We start from the raw sequence: 16,977 nt of genomic DNA, 5'->3' as shown, positions 1-16,977 counted from the left end.
GTGTTACAGATCTTTGATTTTTTTTTCTTTTTTTTTTCCCCTCCTCGCTAATATTCAATTTCAAACGTTTATTCAAACACGAGAGAAATGTACAAACTGCGATAGCTTCATCCTCTTATCTTTATAATATATATTTTTTTCAAATTCTTTTTCACCGAGTGACGCTATTTAGAGATCATTTAGAACCAGTGGATGGAAAACAAATATTTTTTTTTTTTTTAAACTAAAGCTGCCTCTACAAAAGATTAATCTACCAGTCATAGTATTTGTTCCATCGAACGTAACGATTTCACCCTCCAACATTTTGCGCGAGCATTGCAAACATATACAGAGTGACTGTTTTATCGAAAAACAAGTGGAATTTGGTATTAAAAAAAAAAAATTAATAAAAAAGAAAGATTCTTGTAGAACATTCTTTTCACAATTCTTTCCTTAAAAAGATATTTCACTTAGAATTTAGACGAAACAGACACCCGGTCTTTGAACGTTAAACGCCTCCGTTCCTTCGCCTAATTTTCGAATATTCTTTTCCACTCTCTTTCGTTTCGATTGTTCGTGGCCGATTAAATCCAGAAAGAGGTTGCAACGCGGAAGCAAGGCTCGTCGCGATATTAATCCAAACGATGATGTTCGTAACAGAGCGCGCGGTTGTGCTTCGATTTACACTCGAATAATCGATTGGATTCACGATGGTTCGGGCAACGAGGAACGGTGAGCGCGTCAATTAGCATCTTTTCCTCGTCTCTCGCGGAATTAGCCCGGATAATTTATCATTTTCGAAGCAACGGCCACTTAATGCCACTGTTCTCTATTTATTGCGAGCCTCGACGCCGGTTATTTAAGGACGTGCACGCGTTTGACGTAACAACACACGATCGGTTGAAATTATCGAGTATCATTGCACTCTGCCCCATCGATTCGCGAGGGGATCCGTTTGTGCGACCACTCCAATCGTTGCGTTGGTTGGAAAAGGAAGGCGAGACTCGAGCGAAGCTGACGAATCAATTTACCCAAATGTGGCCTCTATCCGATCGCTGTGATTTACAACTTCACGCCTCCTCGCTTGGTGAACCACGACGACTCGTTCGTTCGTCCTACTTACAACTGCCTACGAGGATAATACGATTGCTGGCGCGGCGAGAAGTGGAATAAGAACGGCCTACGGTTGGAACGAAAATAAAATAAAATAAAAGGTGCGCTTACATGGTGCCGGGTTCGATGCCGGGCCCCCTTATCAAGAACGGCACTCTCACGTCGAACTCGAAAGGGAAACTCTTCCCTTTGATCAGGCCAAACTGGCCGAGATGGTAGCCGTGATCGGACGTGTAGATGATGTACGTGTTGTCCAACTCGCCCAGATCTTTCAGCTCTTGGTAAATCTGTTTTACAAGCGGCCCACGCGTTAAAAATAAAACGCATCGGTGGCGGGAAGAAAGGGAAATTAATAATAATCGTGGTGCTAGAAACGAATGGTATGAATCATCGTACGTACCCTGTCCACGGCGTCGTCCACGCTTTGCAACGTCTGAAGCCTCTTGGTCATCAGGAGATCCGTGAACTGTTTGTGAATGGGTTGCATTTTCTGCGTGACCTGCAGTATCCATTGCTTGTCGGGATTCGGCGCGTAGTCGTAGGCCGGGGTGCTAGAAGAAACGAAAAGAGAAGAAAAATCGACGGATCGTTCCTCGACGACTCTCCAGAAATCCCTGTTAGCCGATTAAGCGAAAGTCGAGAGAGAGAGTGTAATCGGGTTCTCTGTGTAACCAGGATCGAAACTCGCACGATTCTCTCACGAGCGAATCGGCCAAGCCGAAATTGAATCGATCTCTCGCGTAGAGCAAGAGAGTCCAGATAGATAGATAGACTCTCGAGACAGACACCTCGTATCCTCTTCTCCCCTTTCTCTTTCCTCTCCTAGCATCTCCTACCCAATTACACGAGACACGAAATTATGGGTAATTGGCCCTTCACCTTCCGCCACGTCCTTCAGAAACGGCTCGCCTCCCCGCTGGATCCTTGTCTCGCTTCGTACGAGAAACAGGTTTCACGAACACGGCCCGGTCTTCTTACGGGATCTCGTAGAGAGGGATGGGGCCGAATCGTGGTCGAAGGAAGGAGAATTAACTTTTCCATCCGTTCATTACGGATCGTCAAATTGTTTCATTCAACGGAGCCTCTCCCTCCAACCCCTTGAATTAATTCCCGTTGAACTAAATTGAGATCTCATCAAGGGGTGAAGGAAGGCGTGCGCATGGATCGACGATGCATGGAAAACGAGCGTTTCGCGTGCCGCGCGATAGTCGTTGCTCTGCCCACGTAACGCGAAATTCCGAGGAATCTCGTCTCGCTTCCGGCAAGAGGCGAGCAGATTTTCCCGAGAAACGAGGAGAGCGTTGCCTAACGCGATCATCGCGATACTAAGAGCACTGCACGTTTCGAATTAACGATCCAACGAGAAATCCAAGCGATAAATCCAAGCGAAGAGGGAACCTCTCTCCCTCCTTTCCTTTTTCAAACGAAATTCGAGAAGAAAAGGGAAGGAAAGGTTCGCTTTCTCCGAATTGTACGATTTTCTTTGGAGAGCCGAAGAGGAGAGAGAGAGAGAGAGAGAGAGGTCGAAGAATCTAGCAGCAGTTGTGTTTCACTTTTAAAAACGAAAGTACGAATCGCGTTATTAATTTCAGCCTTGGACGGTCGTCTTTTCGTTGCTTCGGCAGAAACTGGCTTTATGCGAATTTAAAATAAAGCTCGCAATCCGAACAGAAGAATACAAGTCGTCCGTTCCCGGTGCAGAAACCCTTCCAACGCCCCCCCTCCACGGCCCACGTTCGTGTATATTTCGTCTGGACTCCTTAATTGCGGCCTATTCTGCGTGCACCACGGCTCGCCACGGCCACTTAACTTCCCCGCGAGACACTCGACGATTATATTTGCACCCAGACACGTGCCCCCGCCTCTCGCCTCCCCCGAAATCGGCGCGCGCGTTTGTCTCCAAGCGTGCATCCCTCCTCGGGGAAAAAAACCGACGTTCTCTCGCGGTGGAACGCTAATCGACTCCCCTCTTGCGAGAATATTAATCACGGAACGATCGATTTATTCGTTGCGATCTTTTTCGATTTTTTTCTCGAAAGTCGTTGCTCCGTTTGCGCCGTGTACGTACTTTTTTTCAAATGGAATATTTTTTGAACTTTTTTCAATTTTTGTGAATGATATACTCGAGCATATTATTATTATTATTTTTTTTTTTCCATTAAAAAACCACGTTTCAGGATAGGATATAATAGGGAATACGGATATCGATCTGTGCAGGTATCTGTTAACATTTCGTTGGAGATATCGTCGCTTTCACTGAACCATTGAATAGGTGCAACGTTTCGTTGTTTTGCAATATACTACAATGGAAGTTGGACGATCATTACGAGCGTATCGGATTCATCGTCCCGGAATCGATATTCGACTCCCCCCCTCCTTTCCTCGAAACGATATTCAAGAATACTATTTCCCAAATATTTATTTCAACTGTCCACGATTCGCGATCACCGAATTACAAATTGCTCTTCGTTATTAGAAGATTCCAACTAAGAATTACCTCTCCTCCTCCTCCTCCTCTTCCTTTACTACTTAAAAATAATACAAGGGATTCGAGGCGAGGGAACCACACGTACACGCGTAAATAAGTACTGGCCAAGATTTCGACTTTCTCTTCTATTCGTTGGAACGACGGCCGGCCGGGCGAAGAACGAGAAGCACCACGACGCGTCGATTCACAAAGGGTCGATTGTCGTGTTGCGAATGCACGCGGCTCGGTTGACTCGTACAAATAACCGAGCTGTGCCCGTTCGACCAGCCATCGCTTCGATCGACGTATATTTCACGTCGTGTGCGCTATTAACGATCTAAGACGCCATCCGATCGAAACCTATCTATCTCTGTCCGCTCGATTCTTCCGTTTTCTCGCCCACCCCCTCCCCTCGACGCGCTCGAATAACCTCCCCCCGTGTCTTTCCAGCTCGCGATCGGACCGATACGCAAACGTGGAGAGAGTGTCGTCTCGCGTTTACTCACGCCTCGTTAATCGGTTCCATCGGTTCTCGGTAATCGCCACATCTATTCCCGCTATCCTGACTCTAATCTAAAAATCGTCGCCGCCACCGTCGTAAAAATGGATCGATCGAGTTTGGAATTTTTCCAGGGGACGCGACAATAAATACGCGTATTTCGAATCGAGCTTTTATTTTCCAAAAGATGGCGAAGTAAAGAAAGCTTATCGATCTGCATCGCGGTATGTATTTATGCGTCAAATTTATCGTTAAATCAATCTCGAAGTCGACACGCTCCAAGTAGTCGCGAAATCTGTTCCAGAGATCATCGATCACCGCTGTTATCGCGAGCAAATTAATCGATCGATTTTCCAAAAAGGACGAGAAGAGGAGATATATCGTGATATTTAAACCCGATTTACGATGCTGAATTTTTCCCTCCCTCCCCAAGGAATACGGTAAGATCATCTCTTAACCGTAATTGCTACATAAATTTCTCCCTCTAATTACTCGAACGATAAATCCCGATTATCTGATCACCGGTGATATTAACGGGGCCAGCCGCGTTTCGCGTGGAATTAAAAGGGAGGCCGCGGGCGGAACACGTCGCTGTCCCGCGACTCGATACAAGCCAAATCTCCGATAAGCTTAGCCTGGAGTTGGTCACGGTGAAAAGGGCGTTGTCAAAACATTAAGCGGCTCCACGCGTGTAAAACCATCGTGCTCCCTGAAACATTGGTTGGGCCCATTAACGATTCCGTCCCATCGAGATTAGACCAGTAAATCGACCACGGCGAACATCCGCGTGGACCACGCGAGAAGACGTGGAGGACAAACCACCAGTTGATTCATTATTCTCGATTTAAAAATCGTGTCGTTCCATCCGTTGGAATTATTTTCCCTCTTCCTCGATCGAATTTGATCGATCGATCCTCGTCTTAAGCTTCTTAAAATTACTCGTCCTTCTTTTTTCCCTTTTCTTTCTTTCATAGAATAGAATTAATAGAATTTCTACCGCGAGGCGAGGTTGTTATCTCTTGTTAGCTCTGGATTTGGATCGCATTAGGTTGACCAGCCTCGAAAAGTGCGCGCGTCACGCCGCGTGTCTCGTTCGTTTATCGTTGGCATGGAGGAGAAGTTTCGAAGATCGATTCGCTCCAAATGGATAGTCCCGATTATGAGCAGCTTTCTCCCTGGGTCTCATGGGCTGGTTCGTTTCCTTCCACCACGGTAAAGGTGTGTGTGTGTGTGTTGGCTCCACGAGGAAAACGCTCGATACATTTCATTTAATGAGGTATCGTTAAAGTACAATCCGTTCGTTTCAATTCTCTTCCGATTCAATCAAATTCTCATTGGATCGCGTTTTAAATGGTATACGATAAAGAGGACATCCTCGATCTTACCGAATTCAATTCACCTTCTTCCTCCGTGAAAAAAATCCAATTCGCTCTCTTCGACTGGCAATATCACCGGTCGTTCCAAGACAATCGCTTATCGGATGTTGCGTAAAGCAGATAAGAATGCCGCGACAAGCTCGAAAATGTAAATCGCGAAATGTCACCTGTCACGATCGAATCTCCAACTCGATATCTCGATAATCGTTTCGTGCCCGATCGTTATTATCAAACGTGTTTTCGTTCGATTCTCGGGAAATTGAAATTACTTTGGAGGGAGGGGGAGACAAATAAACGAACGAGAATCGTAAATAATAATGATAGTAATACACCCACACCACACACCGGCGAAAGGCGCGCTGGTTAAATAACCATCACCACCTTCGCGATCGGATTCGAGCCGGTGGAAGAGATTTACGATCGTGAAAATATCGAGGGATAATAACTAACACGCGGAAGCGTTGCTGGTGCACCGTGTACCGTGGAAATAAAGCGAAAAAAAGAAAGGAAAGAAAAAGGAGAGGATTGAACGTACAATTTGGGTCACGGAACACGAGCGTGTTGGTTCGCTTGGAGGGTAGAAAAAGAGAAGGAGGTTCGGATCGGGAAATTACCAGGAGTCGTAAAACCGATTTCGTATTGCTTGTCGCTCCAATCCTTTCTCGAAGGGGGAGAAAAGAGAATTGGGGAGAGAGAGAGAGAGAGAGAGAGAAAGAAAGGAAAAAAATATTAATTCGACCGAATGAAACGACTCGGCCAACGGCTGCTTAAGGGCACAAACATCGAGTTAAAAGCGTCGTGAAAGCGCGTAATTGCGCGCGCTACGACGCACGCATTAATCTCACTTCCTCTTCCTCTCCTTCTCTCTTTCTTTTTCCTCTCTTGTCTCACCCGCGATTGGCTTTTGAACGACGCGACAAGAGAATGGCGTGATGTACGAGCGTGGAATTGAAACCATATGGAATTAAACGAGCATGCTTCGCCCCCGTGACTCCTATGAGTTTCTAATTATAATTTATCGTGCCCCGGGGAGAACAATATCGTTGCGAGAATAGAATTCTCAGGTGGCGCGAATTGACGAAAAATTGCCAATCTCTCAATCTTTAACATTTCAATCATTGGTGACGAGTGTCACTGAGCAAGTAGCTGCATTGCGTTCCTCGCCAATCTTTCTTCAATGCGCATCGACGTTTCAATCGTTCGAAGTAGTATCAACCGTTGTGGCCGGACGCGTTCCATTCTGACTGGAAATCGGTTCACATCCGTTCCGTGGCAGTTTCGTCGTTCGTTCTTTTTAAAAGAAGAAAGCGACGAGGTGCAACGTAAAAGGAGACGCGGCCTTTACAAGCTTCATATTTTCTTCCTTGTATAATATAAATCCCCGAAAGAATTCTTCTACATTCCTCATCGAGAAATGAAACGCGCGATTCGATCTCGTAGGGAAAGGGAATGGATCGATGGATGAATGGAAACGAATTTCGTGGATTATCATATCGTTGTCGAAATAGAGGGAAGATCCTTTTAATTTAGAATCGATCGAGTGGAATCCGACAAAAATAGCACACGATACGATGAGGCAAATCTGCAATCCCTTCTCTCCTCTCGTTCACAAAAGAATCCCTCTCGCGAAAATCCGTCACGCGTCTCTCTCTCTCTCTTTCTCTTCTTCCTCTTCCGTCTTCGTCTGAATCGTAAGCGAGTCGCAGGTACGAGGGGGGAGGGCGAGTGAAAAGGATAAGAAGAGTTTGAAAACTGGCAAAGGCGAGGAGCGGGACAAAGCATGTGTTTTTTTCACCGGTGGGGAACGGAGAGACAGGTGAATATAATACCTGCATCGTGGGTGTACAATAACGGGCGTTGTCCAGAGGGGCGAGACGAGACTGCCAGCAGGGGGGTGCACGCGTTTTTAGTGCTTTTCATCGCGCGCACCCCGTCTAGGGCACTCCATCACGCGACGATGACACCGTGGCTGCAGTTATCTATCCGGTTGTCTAGTCTAGAGTGTCTCTCGCTTTTCCACCTCCATCTTTGGCTCCTCTCTCTCTCTCTCTCTTTGCAAGCCGTTAAATCGTCCACAGACTCGTTCACGAATTCGTTGTTGTCCCTTGTTTTCGTCCATTTCTTCTCGGTCGGTGTTCCCCAGACCAGACCGTCGGGAATCTCGCATCCAATCCCGTGCGGATTCTCGTTAGAACGACGTCGTGAATGGGGAAAACAGAGGTTGAGAAAACTTGGACGCCGGACGTCGAATGGTTGGCAGAGACGCGTGCACAAACTCGGCTCGTTCGTCGGAGAAAGAGGTCGTTTAGACGTCTATGGCACGATTGCGTGTTGTTCGTTCGTCGTGGTGAATGAAAACGAAACGCGTCAAGGGAACAATGGGGGAAGTAAACGCGAGTTTGTATATATAGCCTGCAATCTCACCCCCTGTGCAACGTTCGTCGATTCCCTTTACGTGGTAAATCTCGTAAATTTTTGCGCGAGCGTCTCGAAGGATTTAGACGAGGGTTTAGGTGCGTCACGTGTCAAGTATCATGATTCGTTCGTTCCCCTCGAGAGTTTAACACTACACATTCTAATAGTCCGACTCATCATCCCGTAATCCGATAAGACAGATAGAAGTTGAGATAGGACGTTGAGAGGATAGGATTGTTGGGATCTCTCTCTGTATGCGGAAAATTGCAAAACATCTTGCTACGTTTTCCTCGGGCTACGCGATTTAAAGCGTCGAAAGGATTATTGTTATCGTTCGTCTGAACGCGTCTTGGAACGATACTTTGGGAAAGGGAAATTCCGTGGAGAAAACATCCGTGGAAAACGACGAGTAATAAAAAAAGTACTGTACAAGTAATAGTACAACGAAATTTCTTTCAATGAAAAATGAAATTTTGCAATAATTATTCCAATAAATTTCTTGCGAACGTCGATCCATAGATGCACAGTAGGAAGAAAAGAGAAAGAAGATTAATCGAAACGAGAGGGTTGGAAACTAGGGGGGCCTAACAGAGCCTTCGTAATTGGCGAATGAATTTCCCATCCTAACGAGCTGACCCAGATTTACCGGCCGAATGCGACGAAGGTAAACAGACAAATGGCGAAGTTTCTCGGTACTTACTGGTGAGTGGTGACGTTGAAGAAGAGGTGCGAGAATTGGGGTGCCGAATCCTCCGGGCCGTGGGGCGCCGGGAAGCTCGCGACCAGCATCACCGGCTTCCGTGCGAAATTGTGTTTACTTTGGCGTAGAAAAGTCACGCTGTCGTTCGCTATCAGGTCCGGGTAATAGTCCTTGCTGTACTCGAACCCGTGCTTTATCTTCTTCCCGTTCATGTTCACGCTGTAGTTGTAGTACCGTGAATTCATTATCAGACCTCCCCATTCCCGCCATCCGGGCGGTATGTACGATCCGTTGTACTTGTTCAGATACTTGCCGAAGTAACCTGGAACGTGTGTTCGTGATAAAGTGAATTACACTCTACTGGAAAGCCGCGATAGGGAAACTCGAGTCGATCCCTGTCGAAGATACGAACGATCGAGGAGGATCGTGAAATCGGAAGTCGGACGTTTCATCGATTCGGTTTTTATAAGAGTTTATTTGAAAAATTCTGGAGCGAAACAATCGTTGCAATCGGGAGTTATTTTTATCATCGAAGGATTGTTTGTCCGCCGATTGTAATAATTTTCATCACTTCGATGTGTCGATTAATAATAAAAAAAAAAAAAAAAAAAAGAATAACTCTGGAAAAAGAACTTTTACTTGCATCCTAATACATTCGATGCAAACGATGTGAACGCCGTATGCGTCATGGAGATTTCTATGGATATTTTATGGTGAACGATGCATACACCGTCGGCGTCATGAATTTTTCCAAGAAATATGAAATGCGTTTCTACGTATCTCGCTTTTCTCCTCCCGTTCGGTAATAATTTTCGCGCTTTATAACTGTTTTTTATATTTATCAAAACTCAATATCCACCTTGCTCGAGAGAGAGAGGCCCATTCGATTTTTTTTTTTTCTTCGCACATCGAACGTGTTAAACCTATTCACGCGCTCCTCTACGATTAGCACGTTCTTTGTTTCCCTGTCAAACGTTATGTAGCCTGCACTCGGTTTGTCTCGATAGTCGATCGAGTGCGTTGGGCAAAAAAAGGCACCGAATCAGAGTGTTGTCGTCAGAGTGAGTAATGATCACGAGGCGTGGCAGCCTCGTTTCAACCGGGCTTAATAAAAGAAAGATCTCTCTAAGTAGACCCCTATTTGCTATCGCAATAGTAATTAATGTGCTATGGACACGCTCAGTTCGTCGCAGGAACTGACTCATGTAACAGATCGATTACCCCCGGCTTGCTTTTTGCTCTCGTTTTCCACACCCCTCCCTCCCCCTCTCCCCACTCGAATCACTCTCGATTGACTCTCTTAACAGAATCCATCACTCGGTCTCGATCGATTAACGCAACTTTCGACGCGCGAACGAACGAAACAGCGTAACGTAAATACAGGACGATGAGAATTTTCGCGATCCTTCCATCCTTGGTGAATCCGCGAGGATTCGAAATTTCCAAGGGAATTTCCCGCCCGCGATAAATCAAAAAGGCAATCCCATTTTCCGGGCCGGCCCCTCGATGCGCGGGAAGAGCACATCGGTCTTCGGGATTCATCTCGGGGGCAGCGTTGAATTATTCATACGGGGCACCATCAAATAATTAATTCAAAAGTACCTACACGCCGTCCCTTTCGGTGGTAGCCGCGTTTACATACCTGTAGCCGCATCGCTATCGAACAACGTATAAGTCGAGGGGGGGGTTGCAAGGGGGCTTATTTATAACAGTTGCACGAAGAAGAAGGGAGGCGGATGGTTTCGACGGAACGGGGCAACTTTTTGCGAGGCGGGCGAGGACCACCTCGAGACGGGGCAATCGCATTACTCTCGTTTTGCGTTAACCGATGACATCTCAATAAACGGGCCGCCTTTCGATATATACTAAATATAAAGGACGGTAAATCTTGTTGAGGATGGGTTGCTTCGAAAATTCGTCCTTATCCCTTCCCAATATGTTCGTATATTCGAGACGGGGCGCTCGTTAATGTCTCGAATCCTCTTTGAAATCTCGCGAGTCTTGGTGTCTCCTTCTCATTAACGCCGGGTTAAAAAACGGTTTTTCTCGAAATTTTCGGCTTCCTTCCGAGTGATAGAGTTTCTCGGAACTTCTCGTTTCCAACGAAATTTGAATGACTCGACGTTTTGTATCCAAAAAAAAAAAAAAAAAAAAAAAAGGAAGGAAGGAAGGAAGAGGAGAGGAAACTTGGATGGCCAGCACGGTCGAAAGAGGAAAAAGGAAGAACATTTCAATTTTAAATGTCAGGGATGGTTTTAAAAATGAGTCGACCGGCGATCACGCGAGCTGACGTTTCCTGCGGCGTGTCGGCAGAGAGAGAAACAGAGAGAGAAGGGACGAAGCGGATGTTCGACCTGATTTCTTCTACGACGGGGGCTAGCGAAGTGGATGGAGGAGAGAGAAAAAAAGTAGTTGCGGATTAATTAGCGACGTAGTTTGAAGAAATTCGCTCGGTTCGTCCGCGGCCAGATACTATCGGCTCATTTTTTCTTTTTTTTTTTTTTTTCAAAGCGAGACACCAGTTTCTCACGGAACTGGTTTAAAGGATCGAAAAATTTGCATAAATGGCCTGGTCGTCTTAACTCTGGTGTTGGTGGGCCGCGTTTAAAATTACGCTTTAATTATTGATAATTCGAAATTCATTAGCTGTACCGTGCCGTGAATACGTTAAGAGCTTGTCCTTTCGGCAAACGAATTAATCACCGTGGACTGTTATCTTCGAACACGAAGTGCGAAGAAACTTTCTTGCTTGAAACAGCAGATATAACGGGGTGCGATCTTTCATCGATAAGTCATTATATTAAAAAAAAAGAAAAAAAAAAAAGAAAAGGAAAAACGATCCACGGTTGAATAATACGCACAGTGTATTTATATCGATTATTCTTAGGCCTATTTGCCTAGAAGCCTAGGAGCCAGCTTAACAGCTCTCTAAGGTCGTTGCCTTCGCATGACACTGACTTAGGCCCAACCTAAAAATACCTGGATACACTGGGGCAGCTGTAAATATCAATTAGATTGTTATCGTGCGATGCACATGCGAGGAACGTTGATCACAATAATGATCAGCCAACTGGTAACCAAGTTTAATTGCCCCTTCGTCATTTCAATTAATCAATGTCCCGCCATACTCTGCTATTTCTTATTCCATCGCCTCTTAAAAATGCGCATACCTCGAAAACCCGCAATTGCTTCTCCATCTTCGTCCCATCTCGCTATTCATATCTCTCTCTCTCTCTCTCGGTATTTTTAAATCATCGCTAATCTTCGTATGAAACGAATATCCGATTGGTGGCCGCAAAGCCATCTTTCATTTCGACGTTTTGGCTCGCGATAAGTCAGGCCTCGGAGGCTTGGCCGCAGCTTTGATTCCACGAAAACGAGTGTTGTAACGTCAGAAAATAAGATTGGTCCCCGTTTCGTGAATTTTTCGCCTATTCCCGCCTACAACACGGGCGGGATATATGTATATCCGTTGCATCGACCGCTCCACCATTCTCCGGATATTCGTTTTGTTCGAAAGAAAAGAGCGATGAAGAGAGGGGGAGAAAGGAGAATGCGGAGCCGCGACTGGCGCCAGGATATCACGGTTCCTCCAGCTCGTCCTTTTGTCCCGCTTTGTCGGACAGACCGATCGACCGGCTCGGCCGACTACGTACCGGCTTTTTACGATCGAACGCCATCGAGACTCGTCTCGACTATTATTTTTGCATTTTTACCCGCGCTTTCGCTGCAACAAACGGCAAGCATTGGTTGCAATTCGAGAAGCAACAGGTAACGTTGCGTCATCCCTCGAATTGGCCCACTTTCTTCTCCCTTTTTCTCGTACATTTGCTATTTTGTATTTTGGCCAGAGATCCTAGTTTTCGTATCGTGAAGGAAAAAGTTAATGCAATTAAAAGAAGATTATCAAGATATTAAAATCGTTTGATCAATTGATCACTCGATTAAATTTGCTTCAATCAAAGGATTTTATAAATTATTTTATACATATTTATTTTAAATATTATTCGATTAAACTTAGGTAAACTTTAAATTACTATAGCTTCGAACGTAAGGATTTTCGATCAATGGATGAAAGGTTGTTAAAAGCAGGGAAGTTTTCTCTTTGAAACGCATTTTTGTTTATCTCGATACGACTTTCGGTTTCCAAGATATCGTCGTGTAAAGAAAAGATAATTTTTAAACATCTTACGTTAAATCCGATTAATCCTATTAAAATTAGGTAAACTTTAAACTGCTATAACTCCGAAGATAATGAGTTGCGATCAACGAGCGAACGATCGTTAGAAACGTGAAACCTTACCCTTTAAAACGCTTTTTCGTTTATCTCGATACGACTTCCGGTTGCCGAGATATCGTCGTGCAAAGAAAATGGTAATTTTTAATCGTTTATTGTCTCCGTCCTTGTCCCTTACTCGGACTTCTCGTCTCGCTGACCTATCCCAAACTGCAGACAAGTGACAGTCGCGATTCCTGGAAAAGCGTAGTACGCGATTCTTGGAAGAACGTTGTACGCATTTCCAGGAAAAATATAGAACACTGGGTCCATTCATAATTTCCACATCGAGCGGATATTTTGACTTCTTATATCTCGGCAACGGATTGAGATATCGTGATAATTCAAAAAGTGACTTCGATAGCATGGTTTCCTCTATTTTTTGTGCGGGTTTTGATTGAAAAAATTTTCAATTTTTTTTTGTGATTTTCGTACGAAATATTAAAGTTTCATTTGTAATTTTGCATTAATATGGTTCGTGTCATAATATAAAGTATATAGCGTATTATCTGTTTCAAATAATATAACATTTTTTTCTGTACATAAGTTGAATATTTTGCTTTTTTTTTTTTTTTTTGAAACAAAGCTATTATTGATACAGACAACTCAATTTTAAACACGAAAATTCTCATTCACCATGCAATATTTCATAATCAAACTTGTGCAGCTACAAGTGTGCATATATCACCGGTACTTACAAAATCTGATAAAGCAAACGAGGATAAAGTTTCTTCCTCCAACTTGGAGCTTCGTTGCACGCTTGTCGACATCATTTTCGAATTCCCCGAGTCACGAAAGCTTAATCCAAACGCCTGTTCTATACATACCCCCCGATTAGCAAACGGCGGAATTAGCAAGGAGCTTGGTTGCACGCGACTTATATTCGTCGGATCGCATCGCGATGAACCAAATCGTTAATGGTCGTCTTCTCGCGATTATTTCGGTCTGTTTCGTGCACCCGTGGTATTAACCCCCTTTTCATCGCGGGCTCGTTCGCGTGCCGCCCAATTTCTAACGATTTTCGAAACGTCGCCCGGGACGATTTAAGGGTACATCGCATGCATCGCGATTCGCGTTACGGTGAAAATTTCGCGACGAATAGAAACGGAGAGGATGGATCGAGAGGGATCGAGACGGGCACGCGATCATCTTCGAAAATTGTAGGAAACCAGTCGGGATGCTTTCTTCGAATTGTTCGCTTTTCGATCTCGTCCAACTCTCCACCCGGGCAAATACCACCGCGTATATAATAATATCGTGCAGATGCATCGTTTATTTTCTTCGAACTCCGTTCTTTGCCCGCGAAAAAAAGAAAAGATTCGACAAAAGAGGGAGGTACTGCAATTTTCCCCCTTTTCTCGATATATAACTCTACTTTTTCCTTCGTGGATTGTCCCGTTTAATAAGCGCCCCCCTCTCGCAAGGCATTAATCATAAGGAACGCCCTCCGGGACAACATTTATGGTAGCCACATTGGTCTCGCGTTGATACCGTCATTACGCAGTTATCATGATTATGCAAATAATAGGGACCGATTTGTCTTATTACCGGTGCAAACGTCTCCGCTTCTTCTTCTTCTTCTTCTTCTTCTTCCTCGTTTATTCTCGATTGTTCATTTCTTAACCGATCCCCTTTCCTTATTACCTACACACAACCACTTTCGTGTCGCAAGATCCGTTTACAAGTTAACAAGCCGTAAATGGTTAATAGAAACGCATTATCCCAAGTATTTCTGCAACTTGACTTGTTTGTATCGAAATTGAGGATACATCGCGTTATATTTCTATCAGGGATAGAGGGAACAATCTCTCTGCTAGAAGAGAATTCTCGACGGGTGTAAAGTTTATTCTTCTTCATCCTCTTTCTTTATTCTCCCCCCCAGCGACAGTAAAACTGTATCCTTGTGAATCCCAGAAGAGAGGAGACAGAGAGAGAGAGAGAACGCGAAGAAGTTCACGTCCCGAAAAGACGGTACACGACCGTTGCGCGCTCAAGGTGTCGTTCGTTTTCACCCAATCACGGACACCGTCGCACGTCTTTTGACGACGGCGCAGAAAGGGTCGCAAAAGTCCAATGAATGCACCGATCCGCAGAGCTGCACCTGCATCGTGGGGGCCCTTTTGTGCGATGTGTGCGACCCTCGTGTATCTTGCAGCTAGCTTGCGGGTGCCCCGCGTGTTAGTCCGACTCGTCTTCCACCTCCCTCCTCCCCCTCCCCCTCCCTTTCTTTCTTCTCACCCCCGCCCTCGTCGTTTCCCTCCTCAACGTCGCTCCTCTTCCCTTCGTCCTCCACTCGAAAAACTGGCGGCGCCTCCTCTCTCGAGCCGCGAGACGCAGCCACGAACAATGCCGTTCCAACGTTGGTCTGCGATTTAAATTTAGATAATCTCTCACCTGCGCAGAGCTGCGTGCACGCTTTCTCGCGAGCCTTTTCACCACCGAAACCGGCGGTGAGTTCCATCCCCAGAGGTTGACGCCCGCGTCATTTCTCAAACGTTGCTCCCATGGAAACGGAGGAATTCCAACTACCGGCCGATGATTAGCGCGAAATTCTCCCTATTGTAAATCTCCCTCTTTATTGATACTTGTCTTTTACGGTTAACGCCGGTTAGTTAGTCAGAGTTGGCCACGGCAAATGAATTCCTCGTACGATTACCAAAGTTAAACCGCGTGAAGCGTGGTCGGTACTTCAATGACCGGCGAGCGCGAGGAACTTCGTATGCTGTTAACATCTCTACTGGTTCAGAGGCCATTTATGGCCCAACTTTGCTTAACGAACTCGAGGGAAATATTCTAATATTAGAATATTAACCACATCTCCCTCTCTCTCTCTCTCTCTCTCTCTCTCTGTGTGTATCCGTGTCTCTTTAATATTCGGTGTACGTACCCTCGACGCGTCCTTTTTCAACGCGTTACGTCACGTGCACCACGTCCATGCAGATGCGATTCAATGCCTGGCACGAGATACTCGGCCAAACTGGGAAGAGTAACGACCGCGTCAGCAACGAACAACAACAACCGGGCAACAACAACAGCAACCCTGGCTATCCCGATAACGCTCTGAGGAGGACCAACCGGGTCCACTCCACTTTCGCGCAGCCATCCACCGCCTCCTATCTACACCGTATACACTTCCTCTCTCTCTCTCTCTTCACGATCTCTCTCATTCGTGGTTGAATAGAGCCGTGTCAGAGAGATATCGTGCCTTCCGTACGAGGCCTTGTTCGCTCGCCTCTCAAAATACCCTTTAATAGAAGAAGCATGCCAAAGTAAAATTTACTCTCCATTCTCGGCGGAAGAGAGATACTTCCCCTTTCGTAATTTTCCTATGTTTCTGCATCGTGGATTATTTTTATGGAGCAGGATGGTGCCGTCCGTTTGCGAGACAAGTGCGCAGAATTCGCGGAATTATTCGGAAAAACCGGGAATCCGAGGCGAATTACGAGACGGGTCGAGGAGGAACAAGGTGGAGGATATATCGTTTCTCCGGCATCTCTTCGAGTCATCGAGGCTATACCTTGGACGTGTTCTTCCTTTGGCGAGATTCACGGAATAAACCTATTCGATTCCCATATACGACATCCCGGAACTGGTGAGAAGGTATAGGGGGATTTGTATTATCGCAGGATGGGTGCGTGAGGATGGAGCAAGTGTTGCGTCGATACGAAAAAATACGAACAAGAATCGTGTTGGCCGATAGAACGTGAACGCGAATTCTTCAGGAATCCAATGGAGAGAGCGGGTAGCGTGCGCATTTTGATTTTTTCCTTTTTCTTTCTTTGTTTCGTATCGTTGTTTCGTTCCTACGTTTCTTATCGAGTATTGTTACCGATCGAATTTATTTTAAACCGTTAAAAATTACGATCGTAAAATGACCTATTCGTTGTGCATTTTTATATTTCATATATAATACATACATGGAATCAGGGAGCTTTTTCACAGAGTTCGAGAATCGTTCGCTGTTTCTAACGCATGACACATGACATATTTCTTAAATCGTTCTACGCAAATGGTCCAGGAAACGGTTCACGGTTCAGCGAGTTTTCAAACGTTAGACGCTTTCAAGAAACACGCGTGATGAAATGTAAGACTCGCTAATTGTCAAGAATGTTTTCACGACACGCGGTCGCCCGGAAAAACACATCCCTCGGG

At 45.4% G+C, this 16,977-nt stretch overlaps 1 protein-coding gene across 1 annotated transcript in view; it reads right to left on the bottom strand.

Moving 5' to 3' along the window:
* Sulf1 (Extracellular sulfatase Sulf1) overlaps positions 1-16,977 on the bottom strand; it is a 67,476-nt gene that overhangs the window by 6,862 nt on the left and 43,637 nt on the right. The window contains exons 4-6 of the mRNA XM_086913990.1: positions 8,550-8,871; positions 1,493-1,643; positions 1,204-1,379 (exon numbers count right to left, since the gene is read on the bottom strand). Of these exons, the coding sequence (XP_086770116.1) occupies positions 1,204-1,379; positions 1,493-1,643; positions 8,550-8,871 (649 nt within the window). The remainder of the gene's footprint in view (positions 1-1,203; positions 1,380-1,492; positions 1,644-8,549; positions 8,872-16,977) is intronic.

The sequence above is a fragment of the Apis florea genome, unplaced genomic scaffold, assembly GCF_048593485.1.
Source record: "Apis florea isolate Af1SG1 unplaced genomic scaffold, ASM4859348v1 contig_3564_pilon, whole genome shotgun sequence".
In the NCBI taxonomy this organism is placed as follows: domain Eukaryota; kingdom Metazoa; phylum Arthropoda; class Insecta; order Hymenoptera; family Apidae; genus Apis; species Apis florea.
This window is presented reverse-complemented; position numbering and strand designations above follow the sequence as displayed.